Raw genomic sequence first — 15,820 nt, forward strand, 5'->3', positions numbered from 1 at the left:
GGCTTCGCCTGCATCCGGGGCCCGCAGCTCCTACACGGCCCGTCGGGGCGGCTGCTCCCTCGGCTTCGCCTGCATCCGGAGCCCGCAGCTCCTGACACGGCCCGTCGGGGCGGCTGCTCCCTCGGCGTCGCCTGCATCCGGGGCCCGCAGCTCCTACACGGCCCGTCGGGGCGGCTGCTCCCTCGGCTTCGGCGGAAGCACCGCCTGGCCCCTGCCTTGAGGCTTCTCAGGCCGGCTCCCGGCTTTCCAGGGAAGACGGCCTGTGCCCTGGGATCCTTGCAAGCGGGGCCTCTCAGAACTAGTTACCTTGCATCACAGCTGGGCCCTGACTGCTTGTTCCGGGCCCGTCCCCGACGGCCGCCCTGTCCCGGAAGCCTGAAGCCCGAAGCTTTGTGGACGCTGCAGGGCAGGCAGAGACCCGAGGAGTAAGCAGTTTGGGAGGCCCTGGCACAGGCGGTAGGGGGCAGACGGCTGGCCCTGGCCCCCGGGCCCCCCAGGAGCGGGTGGTGGGACAAGTCCTGGTCCGGGAGGCTGGCAGCTGTAAACGTCTCACCTTCCACAGACAGAGGGAGCTCCGTGAACATTTCCGGAAGACCTAAGTTCCCACCAGCGCCTCCCCCGGGGGCTCACCCCGTTCCCTCAGGGCAGCCCTACTGGGGGGCTTGAGTCTCGGCTGTGGTTTCCAACCCAGGGCCTGACAAGAACACTCGTTCCCTCCTCGGGCCGAGCGGGGCCTCTGGACGCGGGCATCCTCCGCCATCTTTCTGAACCCTGGACACACCCCCTCTCTCCCTCCAACCCTCCGGCTGCCCCAAAACCTGATGGGCACTTGCACTTACTGGGGAAAATTTGACCCAAACAGCCCCAGGGCGGAGTGAAGTCCTTTGGATATTTGTTATCTGAGACGGTGTAAGTGGAGGACGCGGAGAGCTGGGTGGGGGTGGAAGCCCTCAGCACAGGGATGGACGCGTGTGCACGCGTGTGTGCGTGCACGCATGTGTGCGTGTGTGGAGGAGGCTCCTGAGCTCTGTGCAGAAGGACTCGCCCGGCAGCTGCTCCTTAAACAGTGTGTGGGGGGGGGACGGTGGGGACAGCGCGGTGACATGATGCGCCCGCCTTCCCACATCATCCCACCAACTCAGGAGTCCCTTGTTGAGCTTTTCCCGATTTTCTGTCTCCTGTTCTGTGTCCTGTGGAGGAAAGGGCAGGCCTGGGGGCTCAGCCAGGCTTGGGGAGGGGCACAGGCCTTCTCCCCCCCCACCCCTGCATACACCGCCCTGGCCCCTCTCCTGGAAGGGAAGGTGGGCAGGGAAGCCTGGCGAACGTTCATGACAAGGATGAGGAGGGAAAGACGGACTGACAGGCCGCGAGCTTCTTCAGCAATGCAGAGACTGGGTCACCCTCACTCAGCCTCCCATTCTGTTTTGTTGTTTAAGATTTTGTTTATTTGAGAGAGAGAGCACCAGAGAATGAGAGCAGGAGTAGGGAAGAGGGGCAGGGGCAGAGGGAGAAGCAGACTCCCCGCTGAGCACGGAGCCTCCAAGGACCGGGGAATCATGACCTGAGCCAAAGGCAGACGCCTAACCGACTGAGCCACCCCGGTGCCCCAAGCCGCCTGCTTTCAACAGTGTCTACCACCCCCATGTAAGGACTAAGGAATGAACAGCTTCCCACCTCTTAGGCAAAATGACCAGAAAAAAGCAGAACAGAGCAAGGAAGCTGGTGTGCGGGTGGAAGAAGAGTGCTCCGTGCCTGGAAATGGAAGCACACCCAGAGTCGGGGGTGTGTGTGTGCAGGGCCCCCCAGGCAGCCCCCTCAGCAGGGGAGGGGGCTCCGCGCCAACTGAGGCTCCTCGGGGGGCAGGATCGACCGTGCCCGGCACAACCGTGCTGAACAAAAACACATTCGGGGCTGGGCTGGTTTTACATTTTTTCTTTATTAAAAAAAAAAAAGCATTTTTCTGGGTTTTTAAAACTTCTCCAATACATAAAAATTTTCCCGCCCCTTAACACTTCTTTCTTGCCTCCTTCACTCCTGCTCCTGGTGCCTGCAAGACCCGGATGGAGAACCCTTTTCGACGGCTAAGATCTGGGAGCTGGAGGGGTTGAGGGTTTGAAGGAAGGTGGTTCCTGGTCAAAAGGAGAAGTCCATTTGCACAAAAATATAAACCGTGGAGGATGAGACCAGCACATACGTGTGTGGATTGATCTACAATCCACTTAAAAAAAATAGACCCAAACTGTCATTTTACAGTTGCAATATTATACAAAATAATATATATTTTTTAAACAACACATACGCATCCACACACGCACGCACACAAGGTGCCGGGAGCCCCTCTGCACTTCCGCACGTGGGGCCAGGGTGTCAGTAGGCGAAGATAACGTGGTAGGTGACCTGGTGACCATTGTCCCAGGCGTAGAGCAGGCGGTCCTTGGGGTTGTAGTCTATCTGGGTGGTGTAGGAGTACTCGTTCTCGAACAGTAGCCGGGGGACGATCTGCGTGTTGGTGTGGGTGTCGAAGGCGTAGGAGATGTTGGCGTTGCGCTGGTTGTAGCTGTCCACGGCGTACAGCACCCCGCAGATGACGAAGCAGTTGCCGTAGAAGTTGCGCCGCAGCCCCGTGCGCCACGTGGTCTCCTTCTGCGTGCTCAGGTCCACGGCGTTGAGCTTGCTCAGCACGATCACCTCCTGGCTGAAGCCCTCGTCGTCCAGGGCCGGGTAGATGAGCCACAGGCCGTTCTCGTCCACGGCGAAGTCCACGTCCGAGTGACCCTGCCACCGCCAGGGCGTGGCCTCCTCGTAGGCCACGTCGTGGAGCATGGCCCAGGCGGCCACGAAGCGCTGCTTCAGGTCGTACTTGATGATGTTGCGGGTGAAGGCGCGGTTGTAGAAGAAGGCGCCGTTGTACACCACGTGGCCCGTGCCGATCCAGCTGTACGGGAGCTTGTAGGAGTTGCTCCAGCGACCTGCGCGCGAGGGCGGGGCTTCAGGACGGGGGCGGGGGCAGCCGGCGGCCCGGTCTGCAGCCCTGGGGCTGTGTCTCAGCTCCGCCACTTTCTAGTTTTGTGCAGCAAACGGCTTCACGCGGGTGAGCCTCCGCACGCTCACCCCTCACCCCGAGGAACAGTTCCCATTCCCAGGCGCTGCTCCCCCCAGGGGCCCCGCTCTAGGAAGGGGGCGAGCTCACTGCTACCCCTCCCCCACCCCCACCCCCGGAACCCCAGGAGCGGAGCACAGAGAATGTGGGGCATGCGGAAGGGGGACCTCTGCGACCAGGAAGGTCCTTTCACCATCGGAAGACCCCTTTCTGGTTCGTGGGCACCTCCCAGAGCGATCTGGCCGTGATGGGAACGGGGGCGCGGGGACGGCAGGAACACCCCCCCGCAAGCCCCGAGCGGGCCCACGGCGCGTACCTTGTTTGAAGTTCTCCAGGTTCCGGAACTCTACCAGGGTGTTGCCGTAGTAATAGTTGGTGACGTAGATCCGCTCGTCCTTGGCCAGGGGGTCCTTCATCCAGGCCCCCTCGTTCCGCCCATAGGTGTTCTGGGTGGTCGGCCCCGTGATCGTGGACAGGGTGTCTTTGCACCTTCCTGACGGAGGAGAGGGGTTGGCGGGGTTGGGATGAAGGAAGACCTGAAGCCCCTGAAACCTGTGCCCCCCCCCCCCGGCTCCGGTCTATGGCCTCTGGGGGGCTTCTGACCCGAGCCTGGACACCTTAGCACCATCCGCTCGCCACCCCCCTCCCCCCGCCAGTCCTACACTCCACTCCTACAAAGCCACCTGCTGCCACCCTCCTCTGACTTCTCAATCCTACAAACTCATCCCCCTCAAGGATCTAATCTCCAGTGTTCTTTTCTGACACCACATCCTCCTCTGAAAAAGCATCCTGCTTCGACTGGATTCCATCTGTCCCCACAGTGCTGTGAATGAGCCTCTCACAGGATGTCCCCTTTCCTCTCCAGGATGCCCGGGCCTCCCCCTCTGCCCTCCCTGACCGCCCCTACCCAAGCACGGAGGGAGCGGGTTTGGGGCTTTCCTTCTCGTTCTCAGTCGTCAAGATACAGCGTCTGGACAAATACACGGCAGCAGGGGATGCGTGAGCAGAGCTGAGGACTCTGCCACACATGAGCCAGGGACACGGAGCTCCACCAGCGGCTGAGCTGCCCCGAGGGTGTGGCCCAGGGTATTTGGGGCCACGCTAGTCTAGACTGAACACTGGATGTTCGTGCCCCTGAGGCCCACCTGCGGGATCCTAGAGAGCTGTCCTCAGCCTCTGCCCCTATGCTACCGTAGGCAAGATGCCAGGGTCCCCTTCTGGGGACCTGGAGGAAAGGGGACCAAGCTCCACGTAAGCAGCTTGCTCTGGCTTGCGGGAGGCCCTTCTAAGTCAAGTCTGCCTCAGGAGGAGGGGGTGACCGAGTGCCCAGGAGCTATACTTCTCAGGGGCTCTTTGGGGTGACCTAGTGTCCAGGAGGGGCCCTCAAAGGCCACCAGCACTCTGCTGAGTTCTAGACCAAGTAGAAAGCCTAGAATGCTTAATATGTAGTGTTTTTATTGAGCACGGCCCTCAGAGATACTAAAATTGTGTGTGACCACTGAGGACACGTGCTCTTTCTATCCCCGTGCTGGTGGGTTACGGAGGAGGTGGGAAGGTGCCCCCGCCCTCACCCTGCCCCCAGCAGTGTGCTCTCACCAGCAGATCACCCCTCCATCTGCCATCAAACTGGCAGACAGATGGGTGACAGTGACAAGTGTTCACCTGAACAAAAACACACAGGCCTGCAGTTCGGATTGAGGGCTCTCTCAATTGCAGGCCACCCTCATTTCTGAACTGTTCCAGTCTGTTCCCTCCACCTGCTCCCCCATTCGTGGTCTGAGGAAGAAGCTCAAGCTGGCAGGACAGGGCAGGCACCGTGCCCTGGCTTCGTGCCTGGGGCAGCAGGAGGCTGGAGGTGGGGTGCACACTGTTTCCCAGGCAGGCCCCACAGCGGGATGCAATTGGCAGGGTTCAGGCAGCTCTGTGTGGGGTTCATTAGGTCCTGATCTGACGGAGTGGGGAGGGAGGGATTCAGTCTCCGCAAGACAAACAACAGAACCGAGCCGCCAAAGCCTCATTCCCCCACAACTGAGCTCATCTGTTCAAGACAATAAAAGAGAAGGCTCTAGCTGAGCCCAGGCAGCAGCGGGCTGGTGGAAAATCGCTCATTCCCTGGCGCTGAGCGGGGCTTCGTGCTTCCTCTGCACTGAGGTAAGCCCTAGTGGGCCGTCCCCAGGGAGGAGCATTTCTGTGTGCTGCCTTCCCCTGGCAAGGCCCAGCGAGGACACGGACTCCCTGTCTCAGAGACAGGGTGGCCCCTCACCCATGCCCCAGAGCCCCACAGATGGGGGGCGAGGGGTTTCCGTCAGGGGGCTGTCATGGCTACGCCACCTCCCGGACCAGACTCAGAAACTGCAGATGAGCTCCCAGAAGCCAGGACTCATCTGAGTTTTGAAGTACTGGGATGCCCTGGGCAGCCCCTAAATCCCTACACGGTTCTGTCTCAGCCCTGGGGCTCTGCAGCAGCAGGGTCCTGGTTGGGGGGGCTACAGAGTCTGTCCCAGGTTTGGAGTCCGAGGCCTGGCCTTGGTCTTGGCCCTGCTGCCAACTCCAAAGTCTGTATTGCCTCCAAAATGTCAGACCTTTAGTTTCTTCTGTGGGAAAACGAGCACATCATATGCCCCACCTACTTCACAAAAGGGCTTGGAGAATCCACCCTGAGGATGGCACGGCAGGCCGAATCATGGCCCCAAAGATATCCATGTCCTAACCCTTGGAACCTGTAAGTGTGACGACCTAATATGGCAAAAGGGACGGTGCTGATGTGACTTAAGTCCGAGATCTGGAAATGGGGGGATATCCTGGATTATCCAGTGAGTCCTCAATGCACTAGCAAGTATCCTTCTACCAGGGAGGCAGAGGGAGATGTGACAAGAGGAAGCAAGAGGGATGTGGCTATAAGCCAAGGAATACTAGCAGCCGCCCAAAGCCAGGAAAGGCAAGATAAGGATGCTGCCTTGGAGCCTCGGGAGGAATTGGCCCTCTGACACCTTGATTTTAGCCCCTCTAAGACTCATTTCAGACTTCTCACCTCTAGACCCGTCAGAGAATCCATTTCTGTTATTTAAGCCACGAAGTTTGTGGTAATTTGTTACAGGAGGCCTAGGACACTGGGACAGATGGAGTCAGCTCTGGAGTCAGGCGTCCTTATTTCTTGGGTTGGGGGGCGGGGGGGAGTCCCCGCTGGCGGGCACCCAAGACCTCGGGGCACGTCTCTATAGGCCCTCAGAGGGACGCTGGCCCGCACGCGGGCAGGAAGGCGGGCAGACACGTGTGGTTTCCCAGCCCTTGAAGACACGTTCAAGTCAGTAAACCATGAGGCCCGGACCCATCCCCACGGTCTGATGATCGGGGCCATTCAGACGCGCCTGCCCTTGGCAGCAAACGTCAGCCTTGGAGAGAAGACACTGCGTGGTAAGGCTCTTCAAGGGGGAGAAGGCAGGGGGCAGTTCACAGAAGCCACAGAGAAGACAGCGCTACCTGTGACTCACCCTAGAAATGTCCCCACACTCAGTGACAGTGACTGAGTACGAAGCACTTTCTAGGCATCGGCCCCTTTCATCACTGGTATTCCTGGGAGCCAGGGGCTCTCTGCACAGGGTCCCAGGGTCTGAAAAGAAGGTGCTGTTCCCGTCAGCACATAAACCTGCCCACACCTCGCCATCCTAAAAAGGAAATCTGCTCGAGAGGCTCCCCTGCCATCCCGGGGCCCACAGCTGTGGTGCTCGCGGGGCGGGCCTCGACACAGGGACATAGGGCATCATCCCGTCACCCCCAGCACCCCGATGCCCATCCGCCCACCCAGGGGCCAGTCCCCTCCCTGCTGGCATTCACTCTGCTCTCTCCTGACCTTACTGCCCTGGTCCTGCTTCCCCAGCTCCTGGGCCGCCTTCCGTCTGCGGCCTTTCCCCTTCACCCTCAGAGCCGCCCTTGGAGCGTCTTCTCGCTTCTCCGGCTTCCCCTGGGCCGACCCCGCCCTTCCCAAGCACCTCCAACTGCCGCCTAGATATGTTTCTCCCGTGGGTCCTCCTGGTTCCTCAAACTTACTGCATGAGAACCGGAATCCGTGTGCTTCAGGGGACAGCCTGCTGGTGTCCTCGAGACAGGCCCAGCGCACCAGCCACGAACCACCCAGGAGCCCGGGACCAGGCAGGGACTGAACCGGGCGGAGCGGGGAGCGCGGGACAACAGGCAGCCACAGAGGCTGCGGAGGGTCCGGAGAGCGGCTGCCCTGAAGGCGAACTCCAGACTCAGACCAGCCTGGGATGGATGCAGCCCTGGGGCTGCCAGCCTGACCTCCCTGGCCGGCCCCTCACTGCTGGTCTTCCCGGGGTGCCCTCCTGCCATGTCGTCTGTGCCTCTCTCGGAAGGGGGAGCCCTGGGTGTGACGCCCTGCTGTACCCATCCTGACATTCTTCGTCATTCTACCTGTGACCTTGTGTGCTAGAAGCGAAGTCTAACGGGACAGTGGAGCGAGTGTGCACCCCGTGCGTGTCTGCCCTCCGTCACCCATTTGCACGCAGCATTTGCTACGCCTGATGAACAGAGTTCCGGGCAGACCCACTGCACGTGGGAGTTCAGCCAGACTCGGGGGGAGCGCGTTGCCCCCACAACTGAGTAAGGGGGGCCCGGCAGCCCCAGTGCCACACCTGCCATCGGGCCAGAGCCAGCTCTGAGTGTAGAAGACGGTGGTGCTTTAAGAAACACGAAAAACGAAGTAAATATCCCTGTATTATTTCTTACTTGTGTTACTTGCTTGTATGAGCCAACAACTTAGGCTAAAAATGACACAGAAGACGGGAAGATTGGGTGACTCAGTCTTTTTCTTTTCAGTCTTTCCTCACTCAGTGGGCTGGAGGAGGGAGTGTTGCTAACGTGCACATATCAAGAAGTAAAACAAAGCGGCTGCGTTAGCTTTGTGCAGCATTTCCTCTGTTCCGCTAACAAAACACTTACGTATGAAGGAGCTGTGACACGGGCGTTGTGTCGTTTTGGTGACGTCCACATCGGAATCAAGTGACCTTATATTTGCATTTAAAACTGACATTCACCATATAAAGATGAATGGTAAAACTCACGCTAATACTATGGATTTTTAATATTTCTTCACTAGCAAAGAAAAAAATGGACGAGAGAGAGAGCACAGAACAAAGGGAAAAGCTTTCTATTCACGCCCTTTAACGGCACGGGCCCAGGCGCTCACTGGGGCCGGGGCTCCACAGGCCCGCAGCCGCCCCGAGCTCGCTGCTCCCACAGCCCTGCTCCTCCTCACTGTGGCCCCACCTCCGTTCTCAGCCTGGCTAGTTCTTCCTCGTCCTTCAAGACAGCCAGGTCAGCATCTCTTTCCAGAACAGAGTCCCTCGGACCCCAAGCGCCCGATGCATCCCGTCCCCACAGCTGGAAGGATGTTCTCCTGCCTGAAACACAAGCGAGGTCGCTGCCCCGCCTGCCTTCGAGGCGCCAACAGCTCGGGCACGACACTGACCTGCCTGAGACCCGCCGGCAGCCCTGACTGAGGACAGCTGCTGCCTCAAACCCTCTCTACCACGTTCAGAGTTAAGGCCGTGCTCCCCTTCGTCATCGGGCCCCTGGCTCCCTAGCCCAGAACCCTGTCCCCCAGCCTGTGCCCCCGCGCGGGGCTCCCTTCGCTCCCTGCCCCCCCACCCCGTGCTCGGCCTGTGCGGGCGCCCTCTCCCCTGGGGGTGCGCATGCTGGCGACCATGCCAGGAGATGGGGGCCCAGCGTCAGGACCCACGTCGGCCCCAGCTGGACCAAGAACGTTCTGTCTGCCAGGCTCATCCTCGCGCCACGCCAGTCACTCGACGCCCTCCACAAGTAGTCCCCTTGGGAAGGGAGCCCCTCTCACTCCCTTTCAAGGCAGCACAGTGGTGCTCAAAGAACCTTTTCCTGGCACGGGGAAGACTTCATTCCTCACCCGCCTACAAGCAAAGTCTCCACTTCCCGTTCTTGTTTCCAAGGCCAGAGCCCCTGGTTAGGACTGAAGTTCCCTGTGGCTGCAGGGGGCTGGTTAGGGGGCTGGGGACCGAGCAGCTGGAGCAGAGTGCCCGTGGAGTCGGGCGCGGGGACCCGTCTTGTCTGCGTCTGGTGTCTGGTCTGGCTGAGGCCTGGCCCCCACGGCTCCTGCCCTCCTGCCCCGCCAGCACCACCTTTCTCAGGCACCCCTGACTCGTGGCAGGCAGGCCTGGCCACCTCCCCTCCCCTCCCCTCCCCCCCACCGCCCACAGCTGGAGGGCCAGCGAACCTCAGGGACTGTTAAGGTCTCAGGCTAGTCCGGGAGCCTGGTCTTCCCAGATCAGGTTTCCTATATCGGATTCAACAGGAGACAGGCTCTCACTGGTACTGTCATCATCCTCACAGTCCTCTTGCCCAACCTCCCCTCTCCCTCCCCACCCCAAACCAGCCCCATGGAAAAACTCGCATCAGGAGCCGCAGCCCTTAAAGTCTGGGGCTCTGCGGAGCCTGGCCCATGTAACACAGCCTTTCCTTCCTCTGCAGGAACTGAGCAGCCCTCCCCAGGCCCCAGGATGGTGGCTGACCCCTTACTTGGAGAGCCAGCTGCCATCACTGACGGCATTTTTCCTTTCCCGGTCCTACAGTGACTACCCTTCAGCCAAATGCTTGTTTCCATAACCAAAACTTAATTCTAATTTACTTGTTTTTGGAGTTTTTCTGAAAGGTTTACAGTTCTCCTGAGGATCATGGTTAGGCATTTCAGGACATCACAAAATCAGACTTGGAAAGTGTGGGATAGGATGTTCCTCTTAAAAACAGCCCCATTTAAGACCACATCTCAAATAGCCAGGCTCGTTAAACAGCAAACACCCTTCATGGGCAGCAAATGCGTGGCCTGTGTCGGTTTCAGCCAAATGGTTTTTATTTACCTGCAACTAGGACACCAAGCGCAACCTGGTCTTACTCACCAGGCACAGATAATCAGGGGTCCGCAGAGAAGGATCCAGACAGGAAATCCCACCCACACGCACAGCAGCCCCAGGGAGGCAGCTGACAGCGATAAGCAATTAAAAATGATTCCCCAAGGGCGCCTGGGTGATGCGGTCCGTAGAGCATTCGACTCTTGGTTTCAGTTCAGGTCATGATCTCAGGGTCATGAGATTAAGCCCTGAGTTGGGCTCTGTGCTCAGCAGGGCAGGGGGGCGTCTGCTTGAGATCCTATCTCCCATTCCCTCTGCCCCTCCTGTTCATGCTCATGTGTGCTCTCTCTCAAATAAATAAATCTTAAAAAAAAAAAAAAAGAGACTCCCAGAGCGCCTGGGTGGCTCTGGGTTAAGTATCTCCCTTCGGCTTAGGTCATGATCCTGGAGTCCTGGGATAGAGTCCCACATCCATCACGGTCCCTGTTCAGTGGGGAGTCTGCCTCTCCCTCTGCCCCTCCCCTCTGCTCATGTGCTCACATGCTCGCATGCCCTCTCTCTCTCTCTCTCTCTCTCTCAAAAATAAATAAATAAATCTTTAAAAAAAAAAAAAGGATTCCCCAAAACAAGCCAGTCAAGAGTCCATGCGGCCTGGTCCCCTCTCTGAGCCACCCTGTCTTTTCACCCCTGTGTGTTTGAAGAAAACCCCGCAACCACATTCACGTCCCTGTGTTTTCTCGGTGGAGGACCCCAGAGGCAAAACCCTACAGGCCAGTCTGGAAGCAGAACCTTACACCCTGCACACGCTGCTGTCGTTCTGGTTAAACAGAATACTGAACAGCAAGAGGAAACGTTTTCCCCCCTCCGGCTCCCACCAGGTGAATGGCCGCCAGGACGTGAGGTGTCTCCCTCTGGGATCAGCAACTCAGGCAGGCTCCTGGAGGAGGCGGGCTCCTGAGAGCCCCAGAAAGGTGCCTGTTGGCAGTTACCCTGCGGCAGGCCCCAGAGGAGGCAGGCACAGCCGAGAACTCCACTCCTGGTGAGGAAGTCACCCGGGGAGGAGGCTCCGAGGCTGATCGACACCATCACTGAGGGCACATAGGTGTGCAGGCCTACCTGTCTTCACCGTCCATGTCCGAGCCACCCGTGGAGGGGCGCAGCTACGTTTCTGGGGGAACTGTCCCACTCACGGATGAAGCGGTGGCAGAGTGGGGGGTACGGTGCGGGGCTCAGGGCCTGTGGTCCCAGGAGCATGGTTGAGGCTGCCCAGAGCCAGTGAGGAAGTGGGAACCTCGGGCTCAGGCCCCAGGGCATTCTGCGAAAATCGAGCACGACCTACAGCTTCGGAATTCACTGTCCGTGCAGAGGAACTGTCTTCTACGCCATGGTCAGCTTGCTCCCACCATGGAAGGGAAAGAAAATGAAAAAAGCCATCTTCTCCTGCTCCCACCCAACCTCCGTGGCCCACGCACTGCCTTCTTCTGGAGGTTCATGAGATTTTGCCCTGGGGACTATTTTTACTGGTTATTTCCCTGCTCCCACTGCCATTATTCTGGGATTTTCCCCCAATAAGAATCCCTTGCTGTATCCTGGCCTGATAAACCTACTGCAAGAAACCACAGAATTTCGTGGAAGAAACAGTCTTTTAGCAAATATCTAATTACATTGGAGACCCACAGAAGGGCAGGAATCCGCCCAAGGTCACACAGCTGTTAGCGGCTGAGACCAGGCTGTAACTCAGGTGTCTGCTCAGGGCAGGAGCTCCTCCCACCACCTGTCTGATGCTAGCCAGCATCTTGTTCTGAGGAGGGCATGGGGACAAGGCGGCCAAGGGAGCGGGAAATGGGAAGAAGGAAAAGAAGAGAGAGCAAACCATGTCCTCTGTCAAAGCACGTACTTTTTTCAACAAGCACTTTGATGAAACTATTATTCAACAGTGTTATTTTTCAATCAGTCTCAGTGGTGCCTCAATGGAGGTTTGGCTGCGTTCTCTTTGGGAGACACTGTAGCCAGCTTCCACTTCCTTCTCTGTCTTTCCCCAACGCATGTTCCATCCACGGTTCCCAGAGTCATCGTGTGGCTCTGGAGCTCCCAGAACAGGGCACAGAACAGGGCTGCACTCTTCACGCTTCTGGAACATGCTTTGCTCCTTTAGACCTAACAGTCAGAAAGCTTCCCTTCTGTTTAGAAAAGTCCTGTTCATCCTCCAAAACCCAGCTCAAACGACACCTCCTTAGAACGGCCTCCCCAGCCTTCTTAGCATCCAGGCCACGCTCCCTCTCTTGCTCCACTCCTCCGCTGCCCTGGTGTTTATCACACGAAGCCACGGTGGCTCCCATGCCCTCCAAGGCCGCCACTCGTAGGATCGGGCCCCGGGGCCCACTGTACCAGTAATTCTCCTGCTCCCTCTTCTCTATTATTCTAGGACCACCTCTCACCCTGGCCCCACGAGTAAGAGTCCCTTGGTATTTCATGGCCTGGTAAACCTACTGCAGAAAACTTAGTCATTGCCAAATACCCAATCCCCATCGCAAAGCCTAGGACACAGAAAGCACTCAACCAATGTTTACGAATCTGACCAGTGAGGAAGGGCCCTGTCTCCACTGACTTATATATGCTTAGGAAGGAGCTTCCCGTTAGTGTCACAAGCATGCTTCAAATACATAAACCCTAGATGCTGGGGCGCCCGGGTGGCTCAGTCAGTCAAGCATCCGACTCTTGATTTTGGCTCAGGTCATGACCAGGGTCATGAGATCGAACATCCTGTCAGGCTTCGTGCTCAGCAGGAGTCTGCTTGAGATTCTCTCTCCCTCTGCCCCCCCCGCTCATATGTGTATGCACATGCTCTCTCTCTCTCTCTCTCAAAACAACAACACCCCTAGATGTTATTAGCACTGATCACTGGCCAAAGGCATAACTCCACTTACTTGTCCTTCCAGAGAAGTCTGACCATCTGGCTCCTCTCTCTGCTTTCAATCTAACCCCAGGCTGAGCCTGTTACCAGAGCTGAGCAGGACACGGAGTCCAGGCAGAAGGGACTCACCTATGACATTCCGGATGTCATCCTCCTCTTCTGGGCTCAGGGTGGGGTTGGCAGGGGCTGTGCTCTGCCCTGTGGTAGCATCTCTCCCCAGCGAGTCTGTCCGGACCGTGGTGGGAGGCACTAGGCCCGTGTGCGGAGCTTCCGTAAATGCATCCCCAGAGGCACCTGGCAGGGAAGCCGAGGCCGGAGGCTGCTGGGTGGCTGTGCGGGCCACGGTGGTGGCTGGTACCTGAGTGGAAGGTTCCAGGCTTGCCTCCGTCGTGGGACCTGGAAACACCGAGGAGGTCTGGAGTGGTGCTGAGAACGGTTCCACTGAGGCAGACAGGGTGGGGTCCGGCGTGCTGGGATCGGAAGGCACAGCCAGGGCTGAGGTCTGCGTGTCACTCATCCCAGTGGTGCCCTGACGGGTGACCACTGGCCTCCGGGTGGCACTGCTCAGCAGGTCGTTGTGTCTCAGAAGCTGATCTTCAACCAGCAAATCCACTCCATTGTCACCACTGAAAAACTCGTCTTCTAGGAAACAAACACAAGGTCGTCTGTGACTCAGGGAGAGCTTGTGGTCCTTGGCAGATTAAGAAGAGGGTTCCTGGGGCGCCTGGGGGGCTCAGGCGGTGAAGCGTCTGCCTCCGGCTCAGGTCATGATCTCAGGGTCCTGGGATCCAGCCCCACGTGAGGCTCCCAGCTCTGCGGAGGAGCCTGCTTCTCCCTCTCCTTCCCACTTGTGCTCTCCCTCACTATCTCTCTCTCAAATAAATACCTAAAATCTTTAGAAAAAAAAAAATAAGAGCGTTCCTTTCCTCAACATTGGTTCAGAGATGGGGCCTGGCTGGGATTTCAGAAGAGGAGGGTGAGAAGTCGCAGAGATGGGAGGGCACTGTGTCTCCTGGAGGGTCTCTGAATAGACTGCCTCTGAGCTCCACCCAGGCTCGGGGACACTGGGAGGACACACACCCACGGCCATGGAGCCCGGGGGAAGCCAGTCACCCCGTCCGTTCATCCAGCACATATTTATGGTGCATGCTCAACAACCATGGGCAAAACAAACATCTTGCCCTCGTGAAGCTTCTGTCTAGGGGCGCAGACACTAAATGATAAGTAGACAGCATGCTTGATGGTGCTGGGGAAAAAAGTCGAGTAGGTGAGGCATGCCCGGAGAGCTGGTGGGCGGCGGGGGAAGACTTGCAGTAATGGATCAAGTGCTCAGGATGGAGATGAGAGAGACCTGAAGGAGGTGAGGGAGCTGGCCAAGCAGCCATCTGCGGAAGAGAATTCCAGGGTGAATAGCAGCAGTGCAAAGGCCCTGAGGCCAGAACATGCCTGTGGAGGCCGAGGGGCAGCAGCGCAGCCAGTGTGGATGAGGCGGGGGGTGTGCAGGGAGAGTAACCGGTGATGGCAGGGAAGGCTCAGGAGCCAGACCACGTGAGCTTTGGGCGCCGGGTTCGGACTTCAGTTCTTCTTCTGAGTGAAGTGGGGGAGGGGGCAGGGTTTTGAGCAGAGAAGGAATATGAAGAAGCAAACTCTCTTAGGACACAAAGAGGTCTAACCACAAATGAAATACAGACTAAATTGTGTTTCATCTGTTTGTCAAAACCACCATTAAGGAACTGAAACTGCAAGCCACGGGCAGGGCAGAAACGTGTGCAGTATGTACCACGACAAAGGACTAGTTCCAGAACTTAAAAAAAAAAAAATCCCACAAGTCAATAATTTAAAAAGACAACAAACAAGGTTAAAAGTGGGCAAACTGATTATGCCAACAGCTAGGAGAGCACAAACTGGGACAGGGGGGAAGCCCAGGTCCCCTGGAGGCAGGGACACCAGGTGGGGCTCTGAGCACATCACCCCCCCCCCGCAAGCCCTCAGTGTCCCCAAAACAGGACTGGAGGGCACCAAAGTCCCTTACAGCTGTGCTCTGTGATTTTCCGCAAGCCCAGAGACCTCAAGTGGCCTGCCCAAGGCCGCTCAGCGAATCATAAGGAAATGCAGCAGGAACTCTGGATCACTTGTCACTGCGGGCGAGACCCCCATGACCCCGCTGGCTCTGTGGGGCCACAGCAGTCCTCAGACTGCAGAGGGGTCCAAATGGTGACCCCCTCCCCACCGTGCCTCCACAGTGGCCTGCTGACCCCAACTCACGCTGCTCTTCGATGTCATTCTCCTCCTCGGGGTCCTTGGCTTTGTAGTAGGTGATGCCCCGGATGACGGTGGGCTTGGAGGCCGGCCGGCCCCGCAAGTGCACCTGCCTCTGCAGGGGTCGCTGGGGCCTCACCACCTCGGGCGCAGCCAGGGGCCGCGTCTGCAGGAGCTCGATGGCGTTGATCTGCTGGGACACGGTTTCTTCCTGCAGAAACCGCTCCTCATACTGCTCCTCAGAGGGGACACAAGGGGAGGCCAGGTCACTGGTCGGACAGGCAGTGGTCAGGGGGCAATGCTCCAAGCCAAGGCACTGTTCTGGGTGCTTTACTTATGCCCACTAATGGAATCTTCCCGCGAGTCCTCCGAGGTAGGAGCTCTTTATCATTCCCATTTACACCTTAGGAACCCGAGGCACAGAGAGGTTATGCACATTGCCCCAGGTCCCACAGCAGGTAAGTGGTAGAGGTAGGATGTGAACCCCGGCAGCCTGGCTCCAGCATGTGTCTCTAACCTCCACACTGCTCCTCCCAGAGAGTGCGGTTCTCCTCAGCTCTGGCCGAGGGCTGCTGCCTGATTGCCATCTGGTACCAGGTGTTTCCAGTGAGGTCCCTGTGTGGGCGACGGTGCCCGGGCTGGGTCATGAGGCCT

At 58.2% G+C, this 15,820-nt stretch overlaps 1 protein-coding gene across 2 annotated transcripts in view; it reads right to left on the reverse strand.

Annotated features, from left to right (window-relative positions):
* Positions 1-1,934: 1,934 nt before the first annotated feature.
* The window catches only part of OLFML2B (olfactomedin like 2B), a 36,198-nt gene continuing 22,312 nt past the window's right edge, over positions 1,935-15,820 (reverse strand). The window contains exons 5-8 of one of the 2 annotated variants that reach the window (XM_032422426.1): positions 15,173-15,398; positions 13,037-13,549; positions 3,417-3,593; positions 1,935-2,969 (exon numbers count right to left, since the gene is read on the reverse strand). In XM_032422426.1, coding sequence (XP_032278317.1) covers positions 2,368-2,969; positions 3,417-3,593; positions 13,037-13,549; positions 15,173-15,398 — 1,518 coding nt within the window. In that variant the 3' untranslated portion in view covers positions 1,935-2,367. Of the gene's footprint in view, positions 2,970-3,416; positions 3,594-13,036; positions 13,550-15,172; positions 15,405-15,820 lie in introns of both variants that reach the window. The other variant, XM_032422425.1, reaches the window with a different exon arrangement.

This window comes from Phoca vitulina, unplaced genomic scaffold, assembly GCF_004348235.1.
Source record: "Phoca vitulina isolate PV1807 unplaced genomic scaffold, GSC_HSeal_1.0 scaffold26, whole genome shotgun sequence".
NCBI classification, from domain to species: domain Eukaryota; kingdom Metazoa; phylum Chordata; class Mammalia; order Carnivora; family Phocidae; genus Phoca; species Phoca vitulina.